This window comes from Lolium rigidum, unplaced genomic scaffold (genome assembly GCF_022539505.1).
Source record: "Lolium rigidum isolate FL_2022 unplaced genomic scaffold, APGP_CSIRO_Lrig_0.1 contig_62246_1, whole genome shotgun sequence".
Classification (NCBI taxonomy): domain Eukaryota; kingdom Viridiplantae; phylum Streptophyta; class Magnoliopsida; order Poales; family Poaceae; genus Lolium; species Lolium rigidum.
Genome location: NW_025901157.1, coordinates 65,767 through 90,082, shown reverse-complemented (window position 1 = coordinate 90,082; position 24,316 = coordinate 65,767). Strand labels below are relative to the sequence as shown.

Below are 24,316 nucleotides of genomic sequence, written 5' to 3'. Positions count from 1 at the left end.
ATGTAACTTTTTGTTCCCAATAGTACCCTGTCAATCCTTGGGCCATGACATCACACTTCTTTATTATTTGAATTCCAACCAATTATTTAACTAAAGAACAATGGATACATTACTTTTTTAAAATAGTAAATCTTGAAACAATAAAATAATTTTTTCATTAAAATCTAAAATATGAAAAAACTCCTATTTCCATTTTTATTTTGAGGAATCGAAAAGATCGGGCTTTGAAATCTAATGTAACTTTTTATGTAGATACATTTTCATATAAAAACATTTTCATCGGAGATTTTACAGTTTTTTACCGAAATATGATGTTATTTTGCATAACATATGAAAAATCATGTTTGTTAATTTTTATAATAACTAGAACACATAATACATGGTCATCTCAAAGGATTTAATTTTTAAAATTTCCTACAATTTCTTACATTTTTTTGAAAAATAAAAAGGCGATTCCGTGGGGCCACGGGGGTTGGGGGGAGGGGGTGACTTAACTAGGCAACCGAAAATCAATCAGTCGAACGGCTATCCACCTGGGGATCGGGGATTTGATCCCGGGGACCAGCGTCGCCCTACTATTGTTGGGTACTTGGGTCTTTCGAGGGAAAGGGTGTGAATAATAATTGATCGGGTTTGGATTAAGTGTTGTGAAGACCAATCAACTCGTGGGCTCGGTCATGTACCTTACTAACCCTAGTAGTTCCTCTGTTTTCATCGTGATTGAGCCGGCACAGCTAGATGAATATGTATTCGTTATTACTAATCCATATGACTTGTGTAGGTCTTAGAAATTACGTTTTTAAGTTTTAAATGACCAACAGATAGTTTGACCCAGCAACCACTACTAGGGCAATGCATTTTTGTCTTTCTTCATATACACACATATCGCTTTCGATTAGGCTCTAGTATTATCAGTAGCACCAATCAACCAGCGGGCTCGTACTAACAGTTATGCTATTATAAATTTATACATAACGTGCTACTCTTGTATTGGTAGTAAGGCATTAGTCGTCTTCGTCTTGTGCTTATTCATCTCTCTTGGTTGCTCTAGTGATAGCACAACAAGAGAAATAAATGACGGACTTGGAAATTGCATATCATTGTTGGCTGAGAGATTGTTGACCAAATCGATCGTTCCGGGCGCTAGTATATAAGACAGCTAGTGATCACTTACAACGTTCATCACACACCAGCTGGCCATCCAAGCAATGTCGACCTCATTATTCTTGCTTCCCGCTCTGCTACTGGCGGCGGCAGCAGCCACAACCAAGACAGTCGAGAGCCTCACCGTGGCTCCTGGTTGTCCGGCGAGCTGCGGCAGCGTGGACATCCCCTACCCTTTCGGCATCGGCAGCGGCTGCTTCCGCAAGGGCTTCGAGATCGAATGCATCAACAACGGCCCTGTGCTCGCCGGCACCACCCTTCAGGTGGTGCACCTTTCGGTGGATCCTGCAGAGTCGCAGGTGATGCTCCCCGTCGTGTGGCAGTGCTATAACGCCTCGAGTTCAGGGGAAGCCGAGGACTACAGCAATGGCGAGACAGGTATGAAGAAGGACGGCGTGTACCGCATCTCCAGCACGCACAACATGCTCGTCGTCCTCGGCTGTAACACCTTTGGATTCACGGCGAGCGCGAGGGCCGACGGCGGCAGCGCGGCCTACATCAAGGGGTGCATGTCCTACTGCAACAACTCGGCGAGCGCCGAGGACGGGATGTGCGCCGGCGTCGGGTGCTGCCACGTCGACATCCCGTCGGGGCTCACCGAGAGCTACTTCAAGTTCTGGGCGTACGATCACTCGGCCATGATGGACTACAGCCCCTGCGACTACGTATTCCTCGTCGACAGGACCAACTACACCTTCAGGCGCTCCGACCTGCTCATGGACAGGAACCGGACCTCGCCGGTGCGGCTAGACTGGGCCATCCGCAACAATGATGCTATGTCAGGCGCCGTATTGTCGTGCTCCGACGCGGCCAAGAGCACCACCGATCCGGAGTACGCCTGCATCAGCGATCACAGTGAGTGCGTCGAGTCCGTCAATGGGCCTGGGTACAGGTGCAGCTGCTCCGATGGCTACGAGGGTAACCCCTACCTTGTCAACGGGTGCACCAGGTTTTGGCCCAGCTCCACTATGCCGCCGAGTACAGTACGGCGACGATGGACGACGAAGACGATCTGACGAGACGCATGCACATGCAACTGTACTTGCGCCGCCGAGGAACACGTACGAGAGAAACTAAGATAGCCAATCGATTAATCCAGCTAGCACTCAATGTACCCAACGCAAAAGGCAAAACAGATTGATTGCCCGAGGCTCTTGTCGAGACTTGCTTTGTTTTTTTTTTTTTTTTTTGAAACAGAGACTTGGTTTGTTTATTCCTCGTGGACATGGTGCTCTACAAGTTCTGGTTATTACCTTCCATCATAAGGCTCAAGGCTGTTGGCAAGGGAAAATGTTAGCCATGGGTGGGAAAGTAAGCCTGATTAATTCCTCTTTATCAAGTATACCTCTTTATATGCTATCTTTCTACCAAAGGGTCCACTGGGTAGGATGAATATGCACAGATCGAGGTTCCTCTGGGAGGAAGAAAAAGGGAAAACAAATATCACCTGCTTGGATGGGACATTGTTTGTCTCCCAAAAGATCAGGACGGGCTAGGGATCTTAAATCTTAATCTGAATATCTCTTTATTAGTAAAATGGTTTTGGAACCTTTTTAATGATGATGGAGTTTGGCAGCGAATTTTTAGGTTGAAATACCTGTCTTCAAAAACATTTGGGCATGTGGAATCCAAACCTAGACACTCCCATTTCTGGCAAGGGTTGATGGAGGCAAAAAAAATGTTTTGGCCGTTCTGCAGAATCATGGTAGGAAATGAGATGAATACGAGATTCTGGGAGGATCATTGGATTAATGATCAACCTCTATCTCTTGTTTTCCCTAAACTTTTCTCTATCTCTCTAAATCATGAGATTACTGTGAGCAAAGCTTTTGCCATGGGGATCAGGAATCTTAAGTTTAGGCGAGTGATTGTTGGTAAAAAAAAGATCAAGGGATCCAAATGTGTGATGTTTGCGATATTGTGACACTTTCAAATGACCCGGATAAACTTTGGTGGAAGTTATCTAAATCTGGGGTGTTCACTGTTAAATCGCTTTACATGGCACTTCAGAATTATGGTGTAGTCCCATACAATTTCATGTGGGAGATTAAAATCCCTACACGAGTTAAAACGTTCCTTTGGCTAATGCTTAAAGGTAGCATTTTGACTAGGGACGTTTTATTGCGGGGGGGGGGGTTCGTGTTTGAAATGTTGTCTATTCTATGGAGGCAATGAATCAATAGACCACCTTTTCTTTGCTTGCCCTTTAGCCAGTTATATTTGTAATGTGGTAAGTATAGCTTTCGGCTTTAACCGACCCTTTTCAAGTGTGCAGAGCCGTGTTAATGTGTGGCTCAAAAGTTTGAAAGGTTGGGATAGGAAACTGATGGCTGTGGTGATTGCAGCTGTTATCTGGGGGATCGGGAAGTCAACGAACCTAGCATGCTTTCGGAAGAAATGGCCTGTTGAACCAATCTATGTGACCTTTAAAATTTGTTACTGGATTAATTTTTGGAGCTCTTTGCAGGTGAAGGAACACGCAAAGGATCAACTACGGTGGCTCGCAAAGCTGGTGGAGCGGGTCGCCGTTGAAGTGTTCGGCACGAGGGGGAGCTGGGCGACATGGATTCCAAGAATATCGATGTAGCGAGAAGTTTTGTTGATGGAAGCTTTGCTAGTGAAGTGGTGAAAGTCAGTTTGCTCCAGGAGCGAGAGAAGGATTGCGGAAATCTGAACTACCTGAAGCGGCTGTGGAAAAATGAGTGTAGCTCTCACTTTGAGGAAGGAGGCGTCTTCATGTAGCTGTAGGCTTACCTTTTTCTGTTTCTGCCCGTTCATCTTTTATGTAGTAGTATTAAAAAAACCATGGTGGTATACTATGCTGTGTTGCTGGGGTTTGTAGCAAAACATCTATGGTTTCTATTAATGAAAATCAGGGAAAATCTTGTTAATCAAAAAAATAAGGCTTAAGTCTTATTTTTTTTTAGAAAAGTCAAAGCAAGTAAAGTTTGATCAAAATTTCAGAATAATCTATCAATAAATATGATATTTTATAGATAGCACATGAAAATATATTTTATTATCTATCTAATAATATTATTTTTGGATTTTCATGTTAATGATTTTTTATAAAAAATTAGTCAAACTTAATATAGTTTGACTTTCTAGAAAGAATATAGGCCTTAAGCCTTGGGATGGAGGTAGTACATCACTACACGAAACATGAAAGATGTTGATGGATTTTTATCGGGACCGTCAGCGTAGGGCACGAGCCAGACAACCCATCAGAAGGGCGTCAAACCAGGTAAGCTGTCGGCGTAGGAACATGCTAGGCCACAATTGGCGTAGGAATTGCTGGTGTAGGGCACAACCTACCATCGGCATAGATAAGCCTAGTCTAGGACACGTGGCCCATAAAAGCTTCACTATTGTTAGGCTGGTCATAGTGGGGAGTAATTTAGACTAGTAACATATGTCATGTTACTAGTCTAGGTTATTACCTTTATAGTGGGTAGTAACTTATATGTGGTGTCATGCATTGTATCATTTGTTATGTTGTAGACTCATTTTGCCTTGGGGTGTGTGATGTTATAATAACATAGCTAATTACCACCTCACTCTTTTTGTTCATATCACCAAAATACTTTGAGATGTGTGATGTTACTAGTTATGTTACTCCAACTATGAGCAGTCTTAGAAAAAAAGAGAGCTTAGCACGATATCTATTAAACCGATATCTATTAAACCGCAATACGACCCGTACGTGGTACATCTGCCCTCTCGATCCCGCGACACGAAAGAAAGAGAGCTTAGCACGATATCTATTAAACCGATATCTATTAAATCTGTTTGACAAATGTTGTTACAACTTAGTATAAATCATATATATCTTTACTATTAAACGCGCATCGGTGGTGTCCGTACGTAAATTAGCCGTCGTCCGTCGGAAAAAACCGCTCGTTCGCCCTCCGCATCAGGAGCAAAACCGGATGAAAACCGTGTGCGCCCTTAGTCCCGCGACGTAAAAAAAACGTTGACTAGAGAAATAAAAACCTCCAGACCCACCCTCACGCACGATTTCTCCTCCCCCTTGGCCCTGGCGCCACAGCGCCAGGAGAAGGAGGGATCTCTCGATCTCCATGGCCGATGTGTTGGTGCCGCGTCCTCCACGGTGAGGCTACCGGCGGGGCCTGGCCCTCCACGGCCAGATCTGTTGGCGAAGCCCCTCGGCCGGCCTTCTCGTGAAGTGTTTGCGGTCTGTGCTTAGTTCATGTCGCGGATGCATCAACGACGCGACCTCCACGAAAAGTCTCCCGGGGCAGCCCATGGTCTGCCTCTCCACATGTGGTTAGGCATCAGCTAGAGGAAGCGGGAGCATTCAGGAGGTGGTAGGGGATGGGGGAGATCGGGAATGCGGCGGACGGACCTGTGCTTGAGGGGGGTGGTGCCTGTCGAGTGTCGATTCAACCGGCCTCGGGTGGGGGCTCACCAGCGGCCTCGGGTAATCCTTGAGTCACTGAATGCTGCATTATTTTACTGTCATCTTTATCCGTTTATCAGGTTCTACCACTAGCATACTTCGGTTCACTGAGAGTTTCCCTGGTGATGCAAGCAGTAAGCTGGCACAATCAGCCAGGCTGCCGATCCAAGCGACTGCTGCCTGGGTTATTAGCCAAATCTGACATTGCCGGTATTCTTTGCTTGCACATCCTTTCAAAACAATTTAGGAACCAGTGCAGCTAAGAAAATTACAGTGGGCTGAACTAAACATGTGTGGACTGTGGACAAGTTATTTACTGCCTTTTCCTTTTAGATGCAAGTCTATGTAGGCCTGCTGATATACTTGATGTCATGCTTTACAATGGTATATATGTTCCCCTTTATGTAGTTTACAAGCCCATCTAAATTGGATAACCTTGTTCTCCAAATATTATGTTGCTTATTTGATTAAAATTTTACTTATTTGAATGAATTTTTATGTGTATTATGCCTACTACTGCACATGAATGAAATTATTCGAGAGACGCAGCATCGCGCGGGCATTCTGCTAGTACGAGTTATCCAAGACGAGTACAATTTAGTGAATATGCGAGTACAATTACGTACAACATACGAGTACAATTACGTACAACACACGAACACAGTTGCGTATAACACACAAGTACAGTTGAACACACGGGCGAGTACAAGTACAGTCACACACACGAGCAGGTACAGTTACGCACACGAGCAGGTACAGCCGCGCACACGAGTAAGTACAACCGCGTAGACGAGCGAGTACAGGTACAGTCGCGCAGACGAGACAGGTACAGTAGCGCACACGAGTAAGTACAGTCGCGTACACGAGCGAGTGCAGGTACAGTCGCACACACGAGGAAGTACTAGTACAAAAACACAGGTACAGTAGCGCACACGAGTAAGTACAGTTACCGAGTAAAAGGGAAAAACTGCACCAAATACACTAAAAACAGAAGTACTTATCAGTTGAAACACGAGTACAGTTAGGTACACAACACAATTACAACCTTATTGGTATTGAAAGTACGAAAAAAAAAGTATCTCGAAACCTATCAATACGGGATCTAGTTTTGAAGATCTCGACGCCAGGATCTCAGAAGTGGAAACGGTTCGTAATTTAAACTTACGGTTCTCGAGATATTTCATTTTGAAAAAACGAATCCAGAAAATAAAGGGAAAAACGCAGCCTCTCTACCTTCTCTCTCCTCCCTCATCCCCACTTTGCTTCTCCTTGCGACACGTGGCGAGCAGGGAGACCACTTCCCAGAGATTTTCTGGCATCACAGCGCGCCACTTGTCGTGCGCGGAGCGAATTGTATTCCTTTCGCAAAGGTCGGCCTTTTTCTAGAGTTTTCCAAAGAGAGCTCATCCGTGGGCACAAGAAGGCGTGAGCTGGTCCGCTAACAAAAGACTGGTGGTTCAAATCCAATTAAACCATCTTCGTACGTATGGCCGTTTCTGATCTTATTTTTAGGCATTGGCTTCGGTCTGCACATTCTTTAAAATGTTATCTATTGAACTGGAGGCAACAACGCACGGGAGAAGAACTAGACTGAAGCATTATATATGAAGCTCGGCTGAATTTTTGTGGGCATTTTATGTTTACATGTGAGATATTACATTGATACTTAAAAAAATTGTAGCAACACATGGGGTATTTAGTTAGTATCCCCTAATATCCTAAATCGTGGAGAGTCCTTATTTATATGATCTCCTATTTATGGTTAGGATTGTAATATTTGTCTATGATGTGGGTATTACTCTTCGGGTATCCAACATTAGGCTACCTCTTCCGGTCCAACCGGGGGCCCATGAAGACTACCAACAAGTAAGGTGGGTCTATACGTCGATTCTAGCAAAGGAGACATACTCAAAAAAGGATTCTTGACGAATAAAGCAGGAAGGCGTTGTACAAGGAAAGATTAGAATAAATGTTATTGTAATCTAGTCGAAGTCCGGATAGAACTCTAGAGACTTGGCCTGCTATATAAAGGCCAGGAGAGGGCCTGTCGAGGACACAAGACTTCAGCACGTAGAACCACCGCAAGATTAGAACTAGAACTAGAACCTTTGCCTCTCGGCGAGACCACCATCATAGCCTATCGGTTACCATATTGTAACCTGATATATTCGATAATCAAGATCAGACAAGCATGAAGTAAGGATTTCACCTCGTCGAGGGCCCCAAACTTGGGTAAATCTCTCTCTCCGTTTGTTTGGTTACTGGTGTCTCGTGCTAGACCGCAAGATTCCGTCAACCTAAGCCCCTAATGGTGGGCATTGTCGGGGAGCATCCCTGACAATTTGCGCCGTCTGTGGAAAATCTGCTGGTACAAGGCACTTCATCGACTGCTCCGATTACGTGGGCTACATCTGCAACGGCATCGCCGAAATCATCGCCAACTCCTTCATCATCAAACTTGGGGAACTCGATTCATTTCGGATCCTTCGAGTTTACTCCGCACACCGACTCATCGCGTTCGACTTTTTCGGGTTTACGCGGTGGGCTGGAGATGGCGTTCATGAGTGTTCACTACTGCGTCAACGCCGAAGGTATCCTTCGACTGCCCGATCCATTCACCCCAAGTACATCGAGGATTGCGACTTCATCGGCAGGCGCAGACCCACCAGCGCTGTACCAGCCCCTGCCTTGCGAGTCTTGCTCCTCCAGTCCTCCAACCCCAGCACAGGCTTCCTGCGATCTTCTTCCCACGAGAAGTCGTCGAGGAGAGGAAGGCCAGCTTGGACGTGACAGGGGTGGCCGGTGGCGAGAGATCAGCGTCGCCACTAGTAGGAAAACCCTTATAGGCGGAGCTTAGTTCTGTGGCGCACCATTAAAAATGCGCCACAAAAATATATTTTGTGGCGCACCAGGCAAGGTGCGCCACAGAAATAGCTTAATTTTGTGGCGCACCAAGGAACACTGCGCCACAAAAACTTTGTGGGGCCCACACCCTGTCACGCCCAATCATTGGTTTCACTTTTTCTACGGCGCACTGCACTTGGTGCGCCACAGAAATAACGTATTCTGTGGCGCACTGACCTAGGTGCGCCACAAAAATAACGTGTTCTGTGGCGCACTGGCCTCGGTGCGCCACAGAAATAACGTGTCCTATATCTGTGCCGTACCCCTCCCTCGCCCGTATACCTCTCTCCCCTCTCCCCTCTCCCCGCGCCGCCGCCTTCCATGGCGAGCGCTGCCGTCGCCGTCGCCGCCGCCGTCGACGCCTTCCTCCGCGACGGCCGCATGCCGCCACGCTCCACCCATCCCCGCCACCAGCAGCACAAGCCGCTGCGGCGTGGAGGAGGAGGGGCCGGCGCGGCGTCAAGGTTCCGGACCCGCCGCCGCGTCAAGGTGGTGGAGCCGCCGCGACCTCGACCCCTGCCGTCGTCGTCGGTGAGCTCCTCCACACCTGCAGTCATCGTCGGTGAGCTCCCTCCCTCCCCTCCCTCTTCCTCTCCCGCGCGAGCACAAAGTGCTCGATGAAATGCTGCTGTGATTCTGTGCTGCTGTTGTGCTCGATGAAATGGTGCTGTGCTAATTACAGAGAGGGGGAGAAGTTGCTGTTAATTGATGCCATTTATCTGGTATGTGCACATGGATTGAATTATGATCCCATTGCTTACAGTTGTTGCTTGTCAAGCACTGCATGAAAGCCTTGATTAAGTGCTTTACTGAAGCTTTGGCTTTAGTGAAGTGTCATGTGCAGGTCATGCTGCTATTGCTTGATTAATTGGTGCTATGCTTGTTACTGATGGAGCTACAGTTGATTAATTGGTGCTATGCTTGTTACTAATGCTGCTATATTGCTTGATTAATTGGTGCTATGCTTGGTACTAAATGGATTTGATTTGTTTTCCAACCTTTGTTGGAAACAAATCCAAAGTCTGAACCTGTATAAGGAGATGAGGACTTGTTTACTGGTGTGGATTGCTTATGCTGTGTTGTGACCTCATTAGCTCTTGCTAGTGCCACTGGTTGCATCTCATAGTTGGATAATTGGTTCGTTTTGGTGAAAATAGAGATATTCACAGTAGGGAATCATGTAAATGAATGCCACTGTGGTATCCTTTGAAGAAAATGGGAAGTTTCGATGGTTTAAAAGACTAGGTGATGCTAGGTTATTAAGTTGGCTGTCAAGGTTGGTTTTATCCGGTTAACTTGGATAGGCTATGTGTTCTTGCTTACTTATGCATATCCATCTCTACTGGATTGACTAGCTCAGGCTTGGCCTCTCTCTTGCCAGCATCACTTGGTTACTACCAAGTGATGAATAATCCCTTATGGTACTCCAGCTTTGTTTTGAACTCAACTGAGTAATGATAAATTTCTATTTCTTGTTGGCTTTGATGAAAATAGAGATATCCATAGTAGGGAATCATGTAAATGAATGCCACTGTGGTATCCTTTGAAGAAAAAGGACTGTTTCTGATGGTTTTAAAAGGCTAGGTGGTGCTAGGTGATTCAGTTGGCTACCAAGACTTGTCTCATCTGGTTAGCTGGGATATGCTATGTGTTGTTGCTTGTTTAGGCATATCTATCACTTACTGGATTTACTTGTTCTTGATTGGCCTCTCTTTTGCCAGCATCACTTGGTCTATATACCAAGTGATGAATAATCCCTTTGGAGCATCTCGCTCCATGCATGCTATGTGTGTTTGAGCATCTTGACTTATGTCACCATGGTTGCTTGGTTTGTTGGTGTTTTTGTACTTGCCGATGATTAGATGGTTGGTCGATCACTCGTACACTCGGGGGTGAAGCAAGTGAGGCTTGGTGTGATGGCACAAATATCAACTTGTGCATCCTACCCGGCCTCACTTACTCCATCCCTGGATGTTAATATTTGTTTCGACCAACAAAGTATGAGGCATATGATATCTAGTTGAGATACCACTTGGCTCTTTCTTCCATTTTAGTGCCGATGATTAGAATGTTTGGTCACCTATACGCCGCAATATACTTTGTAGACGGGCCCCCTTTCCCCGGCCGCCGTTCCGTGAACGAGTCCTTGACGAGACAACAACGCCGACCTGCCTCTCCGGCGCAGCACCACTTTTCTTCTCTCGCCGTCCAGTACGTGAACGAGTCCTTAATGCCAAGACGGTGCAAGCCTCCCTAGCATCATGCCGACCCCTGTTGCCGCGCTTCAGGCCGTGTCTCACGCGCCCTGCACTCTTCGCCTTTTTGCCCGGTGAACGAATAGACTAATCGTTGGAATAAGGAAGCCGATGACGGCCGATCGCAATTTAATCTTGCGACCGGCCGTCATCGGTTTCCTTATTCCAACGATCAGCCTATTGGTTCACCGGGCAAGAAGGCAAACAGTGCAGGGCGCGGGACACACGGCTTGAAGCGCGGCAACACGGCCCGGCATAATGCTGGGCAGGCCGGCACGGTCTTTGCATCAAGGACTCGTTCACTGGACAGCGAGGGACTGCCGTGGTTCTGCGCCGGAGATGCAGATCGGCGTTGTTGTGTCGTCAAGCACCCGTTGACAGAACGCCGGCCGGGGAAAGGGGGCCCTTCTGCAAAGTATACGGCGGTGTATACTGCAACTATGGTTTCTGACCATAGTATTTGTGTTGACCAACAATGTATGAGGCACTTATTCCATTTTGTCATTCCATTTGGTTTGAGATTTTCAAAATGCCGATGATTAAAATGTTTGGTCACCGTACACTCGGGGTGGCGTAAGTGAGCCTGGTAAGATAGCACAAATATCAATCTCTTGTGCATCCTACCTGGCCTCACTTACACCATCCCCGAATGTTAATATTTGTGTTGACCAACAATGTATGAGGCATTTATTCCATTTCTCTTGTGCATCGGACTTGTTGGTCTCACTTTCTTCCATTTTAATCATAGTAGGAACTGGATGAAGACCCCGATGAGCTGGTTGGTAGAGATGAGGGAGCAAAGGAGGAACCGGATGAAGACTACTTTGTATCTCGAAATTGTGAATTTTGTATGAATTAAGAGTTGTATGCAAAACATTTGACACTTGCCACTATATATGTATCTCGATCGGGCTCTAAGTAATGTGATGATGATGTCTATGTAATATCTCGTGCAATGTACATGATATTTATATTATATCTGAATGTTGTCTGTATATAACCTGTATATTGCTGTCTATAAACTGCATGTGTATAGCAGGCAGCACAAAATCGTGTATAATACAAGCAAATTCTGTGGCGCACTGAAAACCAATTCTGTGGCGCACGCGTTTCTGTGGCGCACCTAAGCACCAGTGCGCCACAGAAACCTTAATTCTGTGGCGCATGGGCTGGTGCGCCACAGAAACCTTATTTTTGTGGCGACGTTTCTGTGGGGCACATCCATGCGCCACAGAATCCATTTTTGGTGCGCCACTGATGAGGCTTTTCCTACTAGTACGCCCATGCCGCGAGAGCTCTCCTGTTTCTAACCCTCCCCTGTTAACTTGAGGGTTGTGAGATTGGTAGCCTGAAATCTGGTGTGCCAGCCCGAGGAGTTTGGAGGTTTGGGAATCAAGAGCTTTTTAGCATTGAGGGTGCGTTGGGACTTGGGAGTGGCCAATATGATGTGATTCAGCTTCAGCTAGACCCTGGCAGGGCTTAGGCTGGTTATATTGGTAAGTACATGATACTATCTGCGTAGTATTATGGAGTAGTATCATAGTCTTGCTATATTTAATGTTTTTTAGAATCTCAATGCAAATTTGTGTACAAGATTTGTTTAGCATTAATTTTTCTCGTTGTTTGCGCTATGATACAGTATCTACCTATGTTACTCTAATCTCTTCTCTCCTCCTTAATTAGTTACCATGTCAGCATTTTTGTGGGATCAATATGCATGATACTAGCTATGATACTAGCACTATGTCTAGCCTTACCCATGATGAAAGGGAGGTTTTCTTTTTATCCCCCCTAACCTTATTTTCATGTGCACCTTTTATTATGCCCAGTGGGCTTGTGTCCCCAGGCTCGCCCAGTTTTTGACAGTGGTAAGAATTAATCAGAGTTGAGGATGGCCGCAGTGTCCTTATTTTGGTGTGACGGATGGATCGGTCGGCAGAGGATTTCGCTCTGGGGCTGTTTCTAACGTTCAGCAAAATGGGTCGTCAATTGATCAATTCAAGAACCGTCGCCAAAGCCTCAACGGATAAGAAATGGATTTCTGACTTACCCGGCACGCTTGCGACAGGAGGGGTCACGAAGGTGATCGCGCTTTGGTTGGCGGTGCCTCGGGATGAAAACGCGCAAGACAGTTTCAGCTGGCCTGGCCATGGTCTAGCTCCGGTCATTACGTACACGGCCAAATCCACGTAAAGTATGTTGTTTCAAGGAGGTATCAGAGATCAGCTGGGCGAGGCAATCTGGAGGAGCGCAAGGCGACGCTGGAGAAAAAGATCTCCATGTGGCTGGTGTCGCAGCACAGAATCTGGGCGTCTAACCGACGTGCGAGGCATGAACTTCAGGCACATTCGTTTGCCTTCAAGAGTAGTAAGACGCAGCCAAGCACCTGCCGGTGCAATATGTTTTTGCGAGGAAGGTCGATCTGGTTCCAGCTGTGCGTGCGGCCAGAGGCTAGGTGTCACCTTCGTGGTACCCTACACGTAACGAAGCACATTCAGAGCTATGGACAGAAAATGGTTCGATGGTCTTGTCTGTACTGTCGGCTACGCTGTGGAAGCACCCGCAACGCGGCCAGCAACCTGGCAGCCCGGCCGTGTGGTGGATGATTTCAGCCTTGTTAGGAAGATGTGTCGGGTAGGAGAGGAGCCCCTCTTTCTAGAGAGAGAGAGAGAGAGAGAGAGAGAGAGAGAGAGAGAGAGAGAGAGTACTCAGAGTAGCCTTTGGAGTTCTTTGGAGCGTTGGCCTCCCTGTACACATTCGAGGCCATTCTTTGTACGGAGTAATAAAAATTTCTGCCTTCTATAGAATCTCGAAAAAAAGGTAATCATCACGTCTTCGCACGCAAGGCCTTGGCATCACGAAACGGAGCTAGCCTGTCCAAGGCAGGGGTTGCTTCTCGTCTACATCGTGAGCCAATCGATCATGCTCGGCAAGCATTGACCAAAGAAAAATAAGTATATATAATTATATATCCAGACGTAGATGGAACACGCAAATACTTTGCCAGCAGCACAAAAGTCCAAACCTTCGTCGGATTAACTATGGAAAACCCAGCCCGGGTGACCGAGGCAGCTAGTATTTTCAAACACGGTGCGACGGAGGACACCGCTGGGTCAGTATTGTTTAGTTGCAACTTAAAATGGATAGTTCTATACTTTATGGATCGTGGACAGAGTTTCTGTTTACAAACTGATATTGCTGCATTATGTAGAGTAAAGTTCCAATACTTGATTTATTATACTTGAAAGAGACTCTCACGAACAGCAGGTGGGTTTCCATTTCGTAATGGGAATATGTCACTCCGAGACTTCGGATAAGCAATGTTGGAAACAGGCCAGAAAAAACATATATAGTAGAAGCATACCTTTTGTCTCTTACTTATATTAGAGTTCTCTGTGCAGGGTTGCATAATCTACCCACTGAAAACTGCAAACACCATTGTGGTGCCGACTGATCAGTGATCACCATTCTCTTCTGTCTCGAACTCTAGATGCTCAATCTGCATGCATGATTAACACTAGTTGATTCAGTTGTCTGGCCATCATTTCAGTCGAATTGATAGATGATGGCTTGGGAAGACTGTTCATGCATGTAGCCGCTGCAACATTAACTATAGGCACCGAAATGAAGCAGGGAATTTCTTTGGTTGGTCGACGGCTTGGAGTGCACCAGTTTGGCAACTTGGTCAGTTTTTTTAGTTTCTTGCGAGACGACTCTGGAAGCCTCTTCTGTCTTCTGTAGAATTAGTTTAGTTTCCCTTAATTTTAGCACACACTTCCTCTGCACCAGTTTATTAGGTTTACACATAGTTTTTTTTAGAAATAATCATAAATTTAATTAATAAAATTTAAATTATATATCACACAAAAATTGGAGTCACATATAATTTATATTATGTCACAAAACACTCTTAGAGAGTTGACATAGCTTAAGCCAACTGCTTCAACGTCAGTGCATACTTAATGTAGCTGTGTGTACATGCATCGTTTCAGTCTAAAACTATATAGCAGTTGAGGTTCCACCAAGGAGAGTGTTCGCTCTTAAGTCGTCGCATCCTGGGTCTAGGTCTTACAAAGTAATTTTAAACATAACACGTCTATGTACAGCTGGAACAGTACTAGCATATACAGCATATAGTTGACCATGAAATAGTTATTTGTTAGATCGATTCACATCATGAAGTTCCCAGTTCATAGTTGAGACAATAACTCTACAATAATGTGCAGCTACTCGATATTTGAGAGGATTTGCTATGCTAAGAGATTATAATTTTACGGCAGAAAAAAGGCATTGTTTTCTAGAATAGAGCTAAAAAGCATCCCATCTAAATATAAATTCCATCTATGACGAGCTCAGTAGAAATTAGAGAATTAGCTAGAAAATCCTAAAAAAAGAAACATTAGACCATCAATTAAAATAATTAAACCAATCTAAAAATCAATGTTACTGTCGTAGGCTCACAATCGATATACCTAGAAACCAAGCAATCACGGCATCATTAAGACTACACCGAGATTTGGTAACGCAGTTCGGCAAACTCGTCTACATCTGCGGGACATGACTACATGCACTCCTCCCCATTGATACAGCTGCAACGGCCGCCTTGGTCGCCGGCACAAGCCGTTGGCTCCCTTTGTGCTCATGCTGCTATCAAGTCGTCATAGGATACAACATGTGGTGCTTCTCACATTATATGGAAGGCCTAGGTTACTAATGTCCGACTCGAATACTGCATGTATCATATCCACACCTATTACAACTCAGAGTTCAAACGTAACCTAACTCATACACAATATTGGACACAAACACAACAAACTCCACCTTGGCGAATATTCTCCGCCATCTTGGGTTCGTCTAAGTGTCAAACTTCCATGTACTCTAGACTCGAATTGTCTTCCATGAGCTTCGCTGCTACTCCCTGACTCCACTTCATTCCACCTGCAACCGTAATCTCCTCTTTCTGTTCAACACTATCACACACGGACCACTAATCCGCGTGAAAGTTATATAACTTGAAGAAATTTCACCGTCGTCCTTGAGTCATCTTGAGTCAAATTCATAGTTCTCTCATCAGCACTTTCGCAGATTCTCTATGGTCAACTCCTATCCATCACTTGATGTCAGTCCCGATAGACCCGGCCGCCAACTCGAACCTGGTACTCGCCAACACTGCTTCAGCAGCCTTGCACACTTGTCAAACGAACTGTCAAAAATGAACGCTTATGCCATGGTTCGTCTCTGTGTGTCCCGTGCTTACCGCTCGCTCGCCGCTATCTCCTCGATGAGCGTCCGCAATCTTGGCCAAGATCAACTAGGTCGCGAACCCACACCACCGCAAGCCCCACTGCAGATCCATCAGTCTTACCTGACCGATGCCAAGTTCCACGCATCTCTTGAATCCTGAGCTCCAGTCCGAACAACATGCATCTCGCGTTTGCACTGATTAGGCTTCGATTCTCCGGTACTCTGGTACCTTACACTGTAGCCCCTCCATCAGCCGAGTGGAACCTCAGACTCGCCCCGTTGACTTCAAGCTCTCCTACACACCATCTTGAATCAACCCCGCACCATTGCCATGTTGAAACATGCACCCCTTAGGCATGCGCCACATGTTTCCACGCCACATAATTCATACACCATCAGCCATCACGCTCCTACGTCGTTGTCGCCGATCCTCACCATCTTCCGTATCTATCACACTGTGTCAGACTGTCCAGTTCGACCCAGTCGAACATATCGACAACAATCATGCTCCACCTCGCGGCATATTAGCTCGAACACTGTAGGGCATTACTTGACACCTTTTGGTATGATATTCACGACGCCCTCCAGGATGCTCTGATACCACTTGTTACTGTCGTTGGCTCACAATCAATCTACCGAGGAACCAAGCAATCACAGCACGAAGACGACACATCAAAATTTGGTAAGCAGTTCGGCAAACTCGCCTACATCTGTGGGGCATGACTACGGAACCTCCTCCCCATTGATACCGCTGCACCGGCCGTCTTGGTTGCCGGCACAAGCCGCTGGCTCCCCTTGGGCGCCTGCTGATATCAATTCGTCATAGGTTACAACATGTGGTACCCCTCACATTATATGGGAGGCCTAGGCTAGTAGTACCCGACTCGAACACTACACGTATCATATCCACACCTATTACAACTCAGAGTCCAAATGTAATCCAACTCGTACACAATATTCGACACAAACACAACGAGCACAATTGTTGGATCTCTATAACAATCTATTGACATTGAAATCAATAAAATTATCCACCAATGTCATAGATTAAGTTTTCACCGTACCTCTTCACAAAGAAATCTCATGTCTATCTAAACTACTCTAACCTCAAACCTGTGCTGGAAAACATGCATATCCTCCCGCACGCATGTCCCCGCCGCCGCTATTGGGTTTACAGACAAGAAAAGGCAAGGATACAGATGCTTGCTTCTCCGACCTCGGTGCTCTCGGCCAGCTAGCCGAGTCTGATGAGTCTAGCATGCATTTTTTTTTTTGAACAAGGAAAGGGTCAGAAGACCCTAGTAGCTGCTAGTATTATCATGGCGGAGAGTACAATTTGCAGAAAAACCCCTACAAGACAGGGGAATTCAGGATAAGGACTGGAAAATTATAGAAAGGATCCTAGAAAGATTGTAGAAAAAGCAATCAGGTCCTTCTGCCTCCGCTCCGCGACTGAACTTCGTCGATGCGTCGCTCCACCACAAAAGAGACACCGGCGCCGGGGACGAACCACTTGGTCCGGTGTCGTGGCTGGAGTTGAAGGCCTTCCCCTCGGACTGCTTGGTCTCTGGGAAGGAGAGGCTAAGGAGGGTCGCCCTTCGACCATAAGATACAGAGGCAAGGCGGCGATGGCCACCGGCATCGGTCCTCCGCTGAAGAACTCCAGGATCTTGATCAAACAAGATCGATGGCCCGCTTTTGGCCACCGTGTGAAAGCTCGAAGTAGCAGCAAGGGATCTGCCAGCCGCCACAACCTCATCGTCGCCTTCGGTGTCCTTCCCCTCGCCACCATGGCCGGCCAGGAGGACACGAAGAAGAAGAAGTTGCAGCTGCTGGAAGCAGCGCTTATTGACCGAGCTCGCCGCAGCAGCTCCGCTGGACGCCCACCATGGACGCGAGCGGCAAGCCACCCAGATCTGCTCTCCGATGCCGCGCCAGCACCTCGAGAAGCACGAGCTCCAACCCACCTTATTCGCCGAGATGCCCGCGTCGAAGCCGCGCCGCAGCCGTCGCCCTCGCGACCGGAGCCACGCTGCCGCACCGCCCAACAACAGGACGCACCAGATCTGGTGAGAGAGAACTGGTGACCTACTCGCAGACGCCACTACGGGACCACTACAACTATCTACACCTACGCCGGTGCCTTTCCGTCGCCATCTCCGGCCGGCAGAGCCGCCGGAGAGGGGTCGGGATCGGCCCGGAGAGAAGAGGGAGACTCTCAACTACTGTTCACGGTTGAGAGCGAAGGAGGGGGAAAATTAGAGCCTTTCGAGTCTAGCATGCATGGTGGCCTGTTTCAATTGTTACCTTGCATGCAGCAAAGTCCAACATGCAGACCGGTGGCCTCATATTTCAAATAGTATCATGCATGTATCGAAGGAGCTAGGTACAAGATTGATGTTGGGTTGGCCAACATATGGCAATTTAGGCCGATATGTAGGTTTAAGCTGTTTTTTTTTTACAGGCTGGCCAGACACGGCATTGGTGGTCTAGCCTAGATATGTTTTTTAGGCCGCAACCCAAAACCGCTCTCAGCCGCTATATATCTCGTTCGGGACGTGGATGCAGGTCAAACCCCATCCGCCTTGCCGCCGCTTCTGCTCCCGCCGACGAGAAATCTGCCGGGCGCACTCCACTCTCCGGCGAGCAATCCCCTTCCTCCCGCGCGCGTTCGAGCCATGATGTTCGGCGGAGGTCGAGGAGGCCGCGGCGGACGAAGGGTGCGCGGCGCCGAATCCCCTTCCTCCGGCACGCGCAAGCTATTCTCTGCCGAGGAGCTCGAGCGGGACCACCAGGCCTCCAACGCCGCCAACATACGCGGCTCCTACCGCTACCTCCACCAAGGCCTGAAGCCGCCGCGCGCATTCAAGGGGCGATAATCGCGGTTCTACCGCGGTCTGCAGGCGTTGAGGTCCCGCGATCCACCGCCGCTCCACCAAGAGCGAGCTAGGCGTCGAGTTCTGGCGTTCCGCCGCCGCGCCGCCTCACCTACAACGAGGCGTCAAGCTCGAGCGCCTCGGCCCGGTGTCGCGGTTCGACCCGAGCGACTACGCGGAGGACGATGACATTCTTAGCCTCGCCGCCAAGCTCGAGCTCGCCGCACCTACGCTGATGGCCGCCAACTTTGTCACCGACTCCGTCCTGGGCACCGTCACGAAGCTGGTGGAGGAGCAGAGCCACCGCGATGCCGACAAGAAGGCGGAATGGCTCCACGAGTAGGCCAACCACCTTTGCGGGATCCGTTCCAGGCGTTTGTGGGATCCGCTCCAGGCGTTTTTTTGGCCCGGTACCGCAAAACGACAATTATTTTGCGGGCCGGACCATTTTTTTATGTATCTACTAGAGAAAATGTTCTAATTTAACGGATCCAGTTGTTGCAAGTTTCCAACTGCTTCCAACTGCTATTGGCTTGCTTCATCATAGGGCAGTTGGCATCCGAAGTCGTGGGGTTTGCGTGGACTATGTGATTCCACCTGCTGCGATCAACCAACACTATTTTAACACAGTCATTTATGAGTTGAAAGATAGCTACCATGACGGTTTACATATTCAATCGAAAGGAATACTACCTGCAAACCTGGTGTAGGTAGTTACCAAGAGAGTTGCTTCTTGGAGTAGGTTGATGAGACTTGTGAACAGATTGGTTTTAACTCGATCCGGCTTGGCCGGTGTATTGCTTCTTCAGCCAGAGCATACATGGTACTCAATGATGAAAGAATCGGTTAGTGGGTCAAGAACCAAATGCTAGAATCTTTGTTCGGTAGAGCATTAGAGAAAGCAAAATTGTTGGAAATTGAAATTCAGACAAGTGATGAACCGATGTAATCTTGCTCACCTATCATGGTCGCCTCGTGGGATGGAGGTTTTGTTTAACTTTGTATTTGGTTGTTCCCTTCGTGTTCCTCGGGATGGAGATGTCACAGCTGGAGACAATGTACGCATATTAGTTAATATGACCCACTAAGGTCTTGCTTTACATGATCAATGAATAGCTCGATCTAACGACCTTTGGAAATCGATCGTTCCACTATATAAGACAGGTAGGTGATCACTTCGAGCGTTCATAGGGCACTAGCCTGTCCAATCAATGTCAACCCCATTCTTGCTTCCTGTTCTGCTATTGGTGGCAGCGGCAGCCACCACCAAGACGGTCAAGAGCCTCACCGTTGCTCCTGGCTGCCAGGCGAGATGCGGCGGCGTAGACATCCCCTACCCTTTCGGCATCGGCAGCGGTTGCTCCCGCAAGGGTTTCGAGATCGATTGCATCAACAACGGCCCTGTGCTCGCCGACACATCCTTCGAGGTGGTGCGCCTTTCAGTGGATCCTGCAGAATTGCTGGTGAGGCTCCCTGTCGGGTTCAAGTGCTACAACGCCTCCGATCCAAGCAACTATGAGGATTCTAGCTATGGTGAGACATTAATAAACAAGGAAGGCGTGTACCGCATCTCCAACACGCACAACATGGTCGTCGTCCTCGGCTGCAACACCTTTGCACAGGCGGCGAGCACCCAGACCGACGGCACCGACTACCCCTATGCCTACTACACGGGGTGCATGTCCTACTGCAACAACTCGGCGAGTGCCCAGGACGGCCAGTGCGCCGGCGTCGGGTGCTGCCATGTCGACATCCCGCCGGGACTCACCGACAACTACTTCAAGTTCACGACCTACGACCACTCCGGCATGATGGAATACAGCCCATGCGACTATGGCTTCCTCGTCGATAGGACCAGCTACACCTTCAAGCGCTCCGACCTTCTCAGGGACCCAAACCGGACCTCGCTGGTGTGGCTAGACTGGGCCATCCGCGACAACGTCACCGTCTCCGGCTCCGGCGACATACTATCGTGCACTGAAGCGGCCAAGACCACCACCCCCAAGTACGCCTGCGTGAGCGAACACAGTAAGTGCGTTGACACCATCAATGGGCCTGGCTACAACTGCAGCTGCTCCGATGGCTACGAGGGCAACGCCTACGTTCCCGGCGGATGCACAAGTAAGTATTGCTACTCCATTTTAACCTCTCTCGACTTCTCATTATTTTTCAGTTGTATACATATGAAGAGTTTGTGTGTTCAAATCTGTCCATATATATGAAGAGTTTGTGTGTTCATCAGCAGTCAAACGTAGAGAAGTCCACTGAAGGTTTTCTAATGCGAATTACGTCGTGCTTACATCTATGATTTTCTTCCACGTCCTGATGATAATTTTGTGAATTTGCGCGATGCAGACATAAATGAATGTGCAAATTCAACCAAGTATCCCTGCAAAGGTGAATGCCAGAACATCGAAGGATCTTACCTATGCACCTGCCCTTCGGGTTACAGGAGCGATGACCCGAGGATCATACCATGTACTCGGAAGTTTCCACTGGTTGCACAAATTTGCATAGGTAAACTCAGACAACTTACTTCTCAATGTGTCTATTTTGCGGACTATCTGTTTCCTAAATATTATTCTTTCTCCATCGCATAAGATTACACACCAAAAATAATTAATGTATATATCTAGCCCCTCTGTATTTTGTATTTTGTTTACGCACTCAGCGTTTGCATACAAGGTCCAAGGATCTGTCACCTTCTTAACCTTTTTAAACTTAAAGCCCAACTAATCTCCGTCAATCATTGGTTGAGATTTAAATCTTATCTTACCTAATGTGAGGTAATCTGGAATACCTCAAGAAACACACGAATGCAAACGTATGCTTTGGTAGATATAAAATTTATATTTATTCATCAAATTATTAGCTAAGTTATACTCGAAATATGAAGTAACCTTGTCTACAAAAAAAGAGGGGAGTCAAGCCCTCATAGAGTCTACCTATGTTGGTGAGTCATGGGTAGAAGGAGAGAGAGGAGTTACGAAGATTTGCATAGGTAACCTCAGACAACTTGTACTTCTCAATGTGTCGATTTTTCTAACTATCTGTTTCCTAAATGTAGTACAAAAAATCTTAACAAACACACGAATGCAATGGTATGCTTTAGTTGACATAAAATTTATATTTGTTTTCTAAATTATTAGCTAAAGTAAGTAATCTTTTTGTTAAGGTTTGTAGCACTTAAAATTAACTTATTATCTTTAACTGAGATATTAGTAACCACAATTTTTAGTTAATGAAATTTATTTCTTTGTCCATGCAGGTACAATAGGTGGTATTCTTGTCATTGTATTTATGGCATTTATCGTTATTATTCGAAAAGAGAGGCGGAAGACCAAAGAGTTCTATGAGAAAAATGGTGGTCTTACATTAGAGAAAGCAAAAGTTATAAAGCTTTTCAAAAAGGAGGATCTCAAGAAAATTTTGAAGAGTGGTAATATAATCGGAAAAGGTGGCTTTGGTGAAGTTTACAAGGGGCTTGTTGATAATGAACTTGTCGCAGTAAAGAAACCAATTCGTAGCAATGTGCTGGAGAGCACACAATTTGCCAATGAAGTCATCATCCAGTCTCAAGTCATCCACAAGAACATCGTTAAGCTTATAGGCTGTTGCTTAGAAGTGGACACCCCCATGCTAGTGTATGAGTTCATCCCCAAAGGAAGCCTGGATGACATTCTTCACAAGGGTGAAAACAAGGTGCCTCTCAGCTTAGATGTGCGCCTAAGTATTATTAAAGAATCAGCACATGGTCTAGCTTATATGCATTCACAAGCCCACACCAAAATCCTGCATGGTGATGTTAAACCGGCAAATATACTCTTAAATGGAAATTTTGTGCCAAAACTCTCAGACTTTGGCATATCAAGGTTGATTGCAATGGACAAGGAACACACTGCAAACGTCATTGGTGACATGACCTATATGGATCCAGTGTACCTACAGACAGGCCGACTGACAGAAAAAAGTGATGTATACAGTTTTGGGGTTGTCATCTTAGAAGTCATTAGCAGGAAGAAGGCAACTCACAGAGACAATAACAGCTTAGTGGCAAGTTTTCTTGAGTGTCACAAAGAAGGGAAGAAAGCAACTGAGCTGTTTGATCAAGAAATTGCGGCAGCCGAAGATTTGGAGCTTCTTGAAGCCCTGGCTGGAATTGCTGTGGATTGTCTTAACATTGATGTGGATCAAAGACCATCAATGACAGATGTTGTGGCACACCTTGCCACGTTAAATATGTCGCGTATGTTGTAAGTTTCTTTCCTGAGTTGAGTTTAAACATGTGTGCCATGTCCAATAAGATAGACAACTATCATATATCTAGACCTCTGTTGTATTTGCTATTGTCATAAGCTTGGAGGCCATCTTTAGTGCCAGAAATTTTGTAATATTATAGTGAGTGATTATATTTTTATTCGAACAAATGTATTGATTAAATAATTAAATTTATGTGTGCTCTTGTTTCGATCTGCTCTTTCTCCTAGGAACCTCAATGTGATAATTTCTGTGTGCTTTTGTTGCCATGACCCTTTTAGGATATATATAGATCTACAAAGAAATAAGATAGATTTAGACTACAATATGATTAGTCCTAATCTAATTCATACATACCCCATAGGGTATTATATACTTCTAACATGGTAACATTTACCAACCACTACTAGGCCAGTTCATTTTTTTTCTTTCTTTATACGTACACACACAATACCAACCAGTGAATGGACCACACATAATGCTTGTGATTAGACTCTAGTGTTGTCAGCAGCCCACCAATCAAACAGCGGGCTCGTGTCATGCATTATTATCTTTGTTTCGTTTGACGTGGTGATGGCAGCTAAAATGGATATATATGAGTTCCTATTTATTAATAATATGACTTGCTATCAAGGACTTACAAGAATTTTTTTTTCAATCTAACCGTTATATTTGTTACAATGGTTTCTTGAGAAAAAATGGGCAGTTCCTTTTTTTCCTTTTTATGTTCTATACTTATGGAATGTAGTATCTGGCCATGTTGCGTCAACCAATATGTGGGGATCATCATGGCATCTAATCCTACAGCTTCCATGATTAGACTATTCGGTTCTTTTCAGGCTAGTCAGGGAGTAAGGTGGCCTAGTGACTGGTGTAATATGTATACGACACTTGTTGTGAATACGTGATTTCAGGAGCTGTACAAGTTACTATGATTGGGTGTGAGGGTTATATGTTAGGTAGAATGCAACTTTACACTCCTCGTCAGCACTTTGCCTATTATAATGTGCATTGGTAAGGCCTTAGTCATCTTCTTGCGCATATAATTGCATCTCTCTAGAGATAGCGCAACAACAAATATAAATGACGACGGACTTAGAAATCGCATGTCATTGGCTGAGAGATTGCTGACCAAATCGATTGTTCAGCTATAAGACAGTGATCACCTTCAACGTTCATCAGGCATCAGCTGGTCA

General features: G+C 46.3%; 2 protein-coding genes across 2 annotated transcripts; both read left to right on the top strand.

Annotated features, from left to right (window-relative positions):
• The first annotated feature begins 1,208 nt into the window (after positions 1–1,208).
• On the top strand, positions 1,209–3,751 carry LOC124681960 (wall-associated receptor kinase 4-like). Its single transcript, XM_047216729.1, has 3 exons — positions 1,209–2,147; positions 3,440–3,583; positions 3,632–3,751. Exons 1-3 carry the CDS (start codon positions 1,209–1,211, stop codon positions 3,749–3,751), a joined length of 1,203 nt encoding a protein of 400 aa, XP_047072685.1.
• Positions 3,752–20,074: 16,323 nt separating this feature from the next.
• Positions 20,075–23,120, top strand: LOC124681959 (wall-associated receptor kinase 2-like). Its single transcript, XM_047216728.1, has 3 exons — positions 20,075–20,984; positions 21,219–21,380; positions 22,132–23,120. The coding sequence occupies exons 1-3, from the start codon at positions 20,075–20,077 to the stop codon at positions 23,118–23,120; spliced, it is 2,061 nt and encodes a 686-aa protein (XP_047072684.1).
• The last annotated feature ends 1,196 nt before the right edge of the window (positions 23,121–24,316 follow it).

Bases quoted from the DNA above. Each gene is read 5' to 3' on its own strand.
- LOC124681960 (XM_047216729.1), top strand. From the start codon at position 1,209: ATGTCGACCTCATTATTCTTGCTTCCCGCTCTGCTACTGGCGGCGGCA. The intron at 2,148-3,439 runs GTACGGCGACGA...TCAAGTGTGCAG, and splicing joins CCACTATGCCGCCGAGTACA to AGCCGTGTTAATGTGTGGCT. The intron at 3,584-3,631 runs GTGACCTTTAAA...AGCTCTTTGCAG, and splicing joins GGCCTGTTGAACCAATCTAT to GTGAAGGAACACGCAAAGGA.
- LOC124681959 (XM_047216728.1), top strand. From the start codon at position 20,075: ATGTCAACCCCATTCTTGCTTCCTGTTCTGCTATTGGTGGCAGCGGCA. The intron at 20,985-21,218 runs GTAAGTATTGCT...TGCGCGATGCAG, and splicing joins CGTTCCCGGCGGATGCACAA to ACATAAATGAATGTGCAAAT. The intron at 21,381-22,131 runs GTAAACTCAGAC...TTGTCCATGCAG, and splicing joins GGTTGCACAAATTTGCATAG to GTACAATAGGTGGTATTCTT.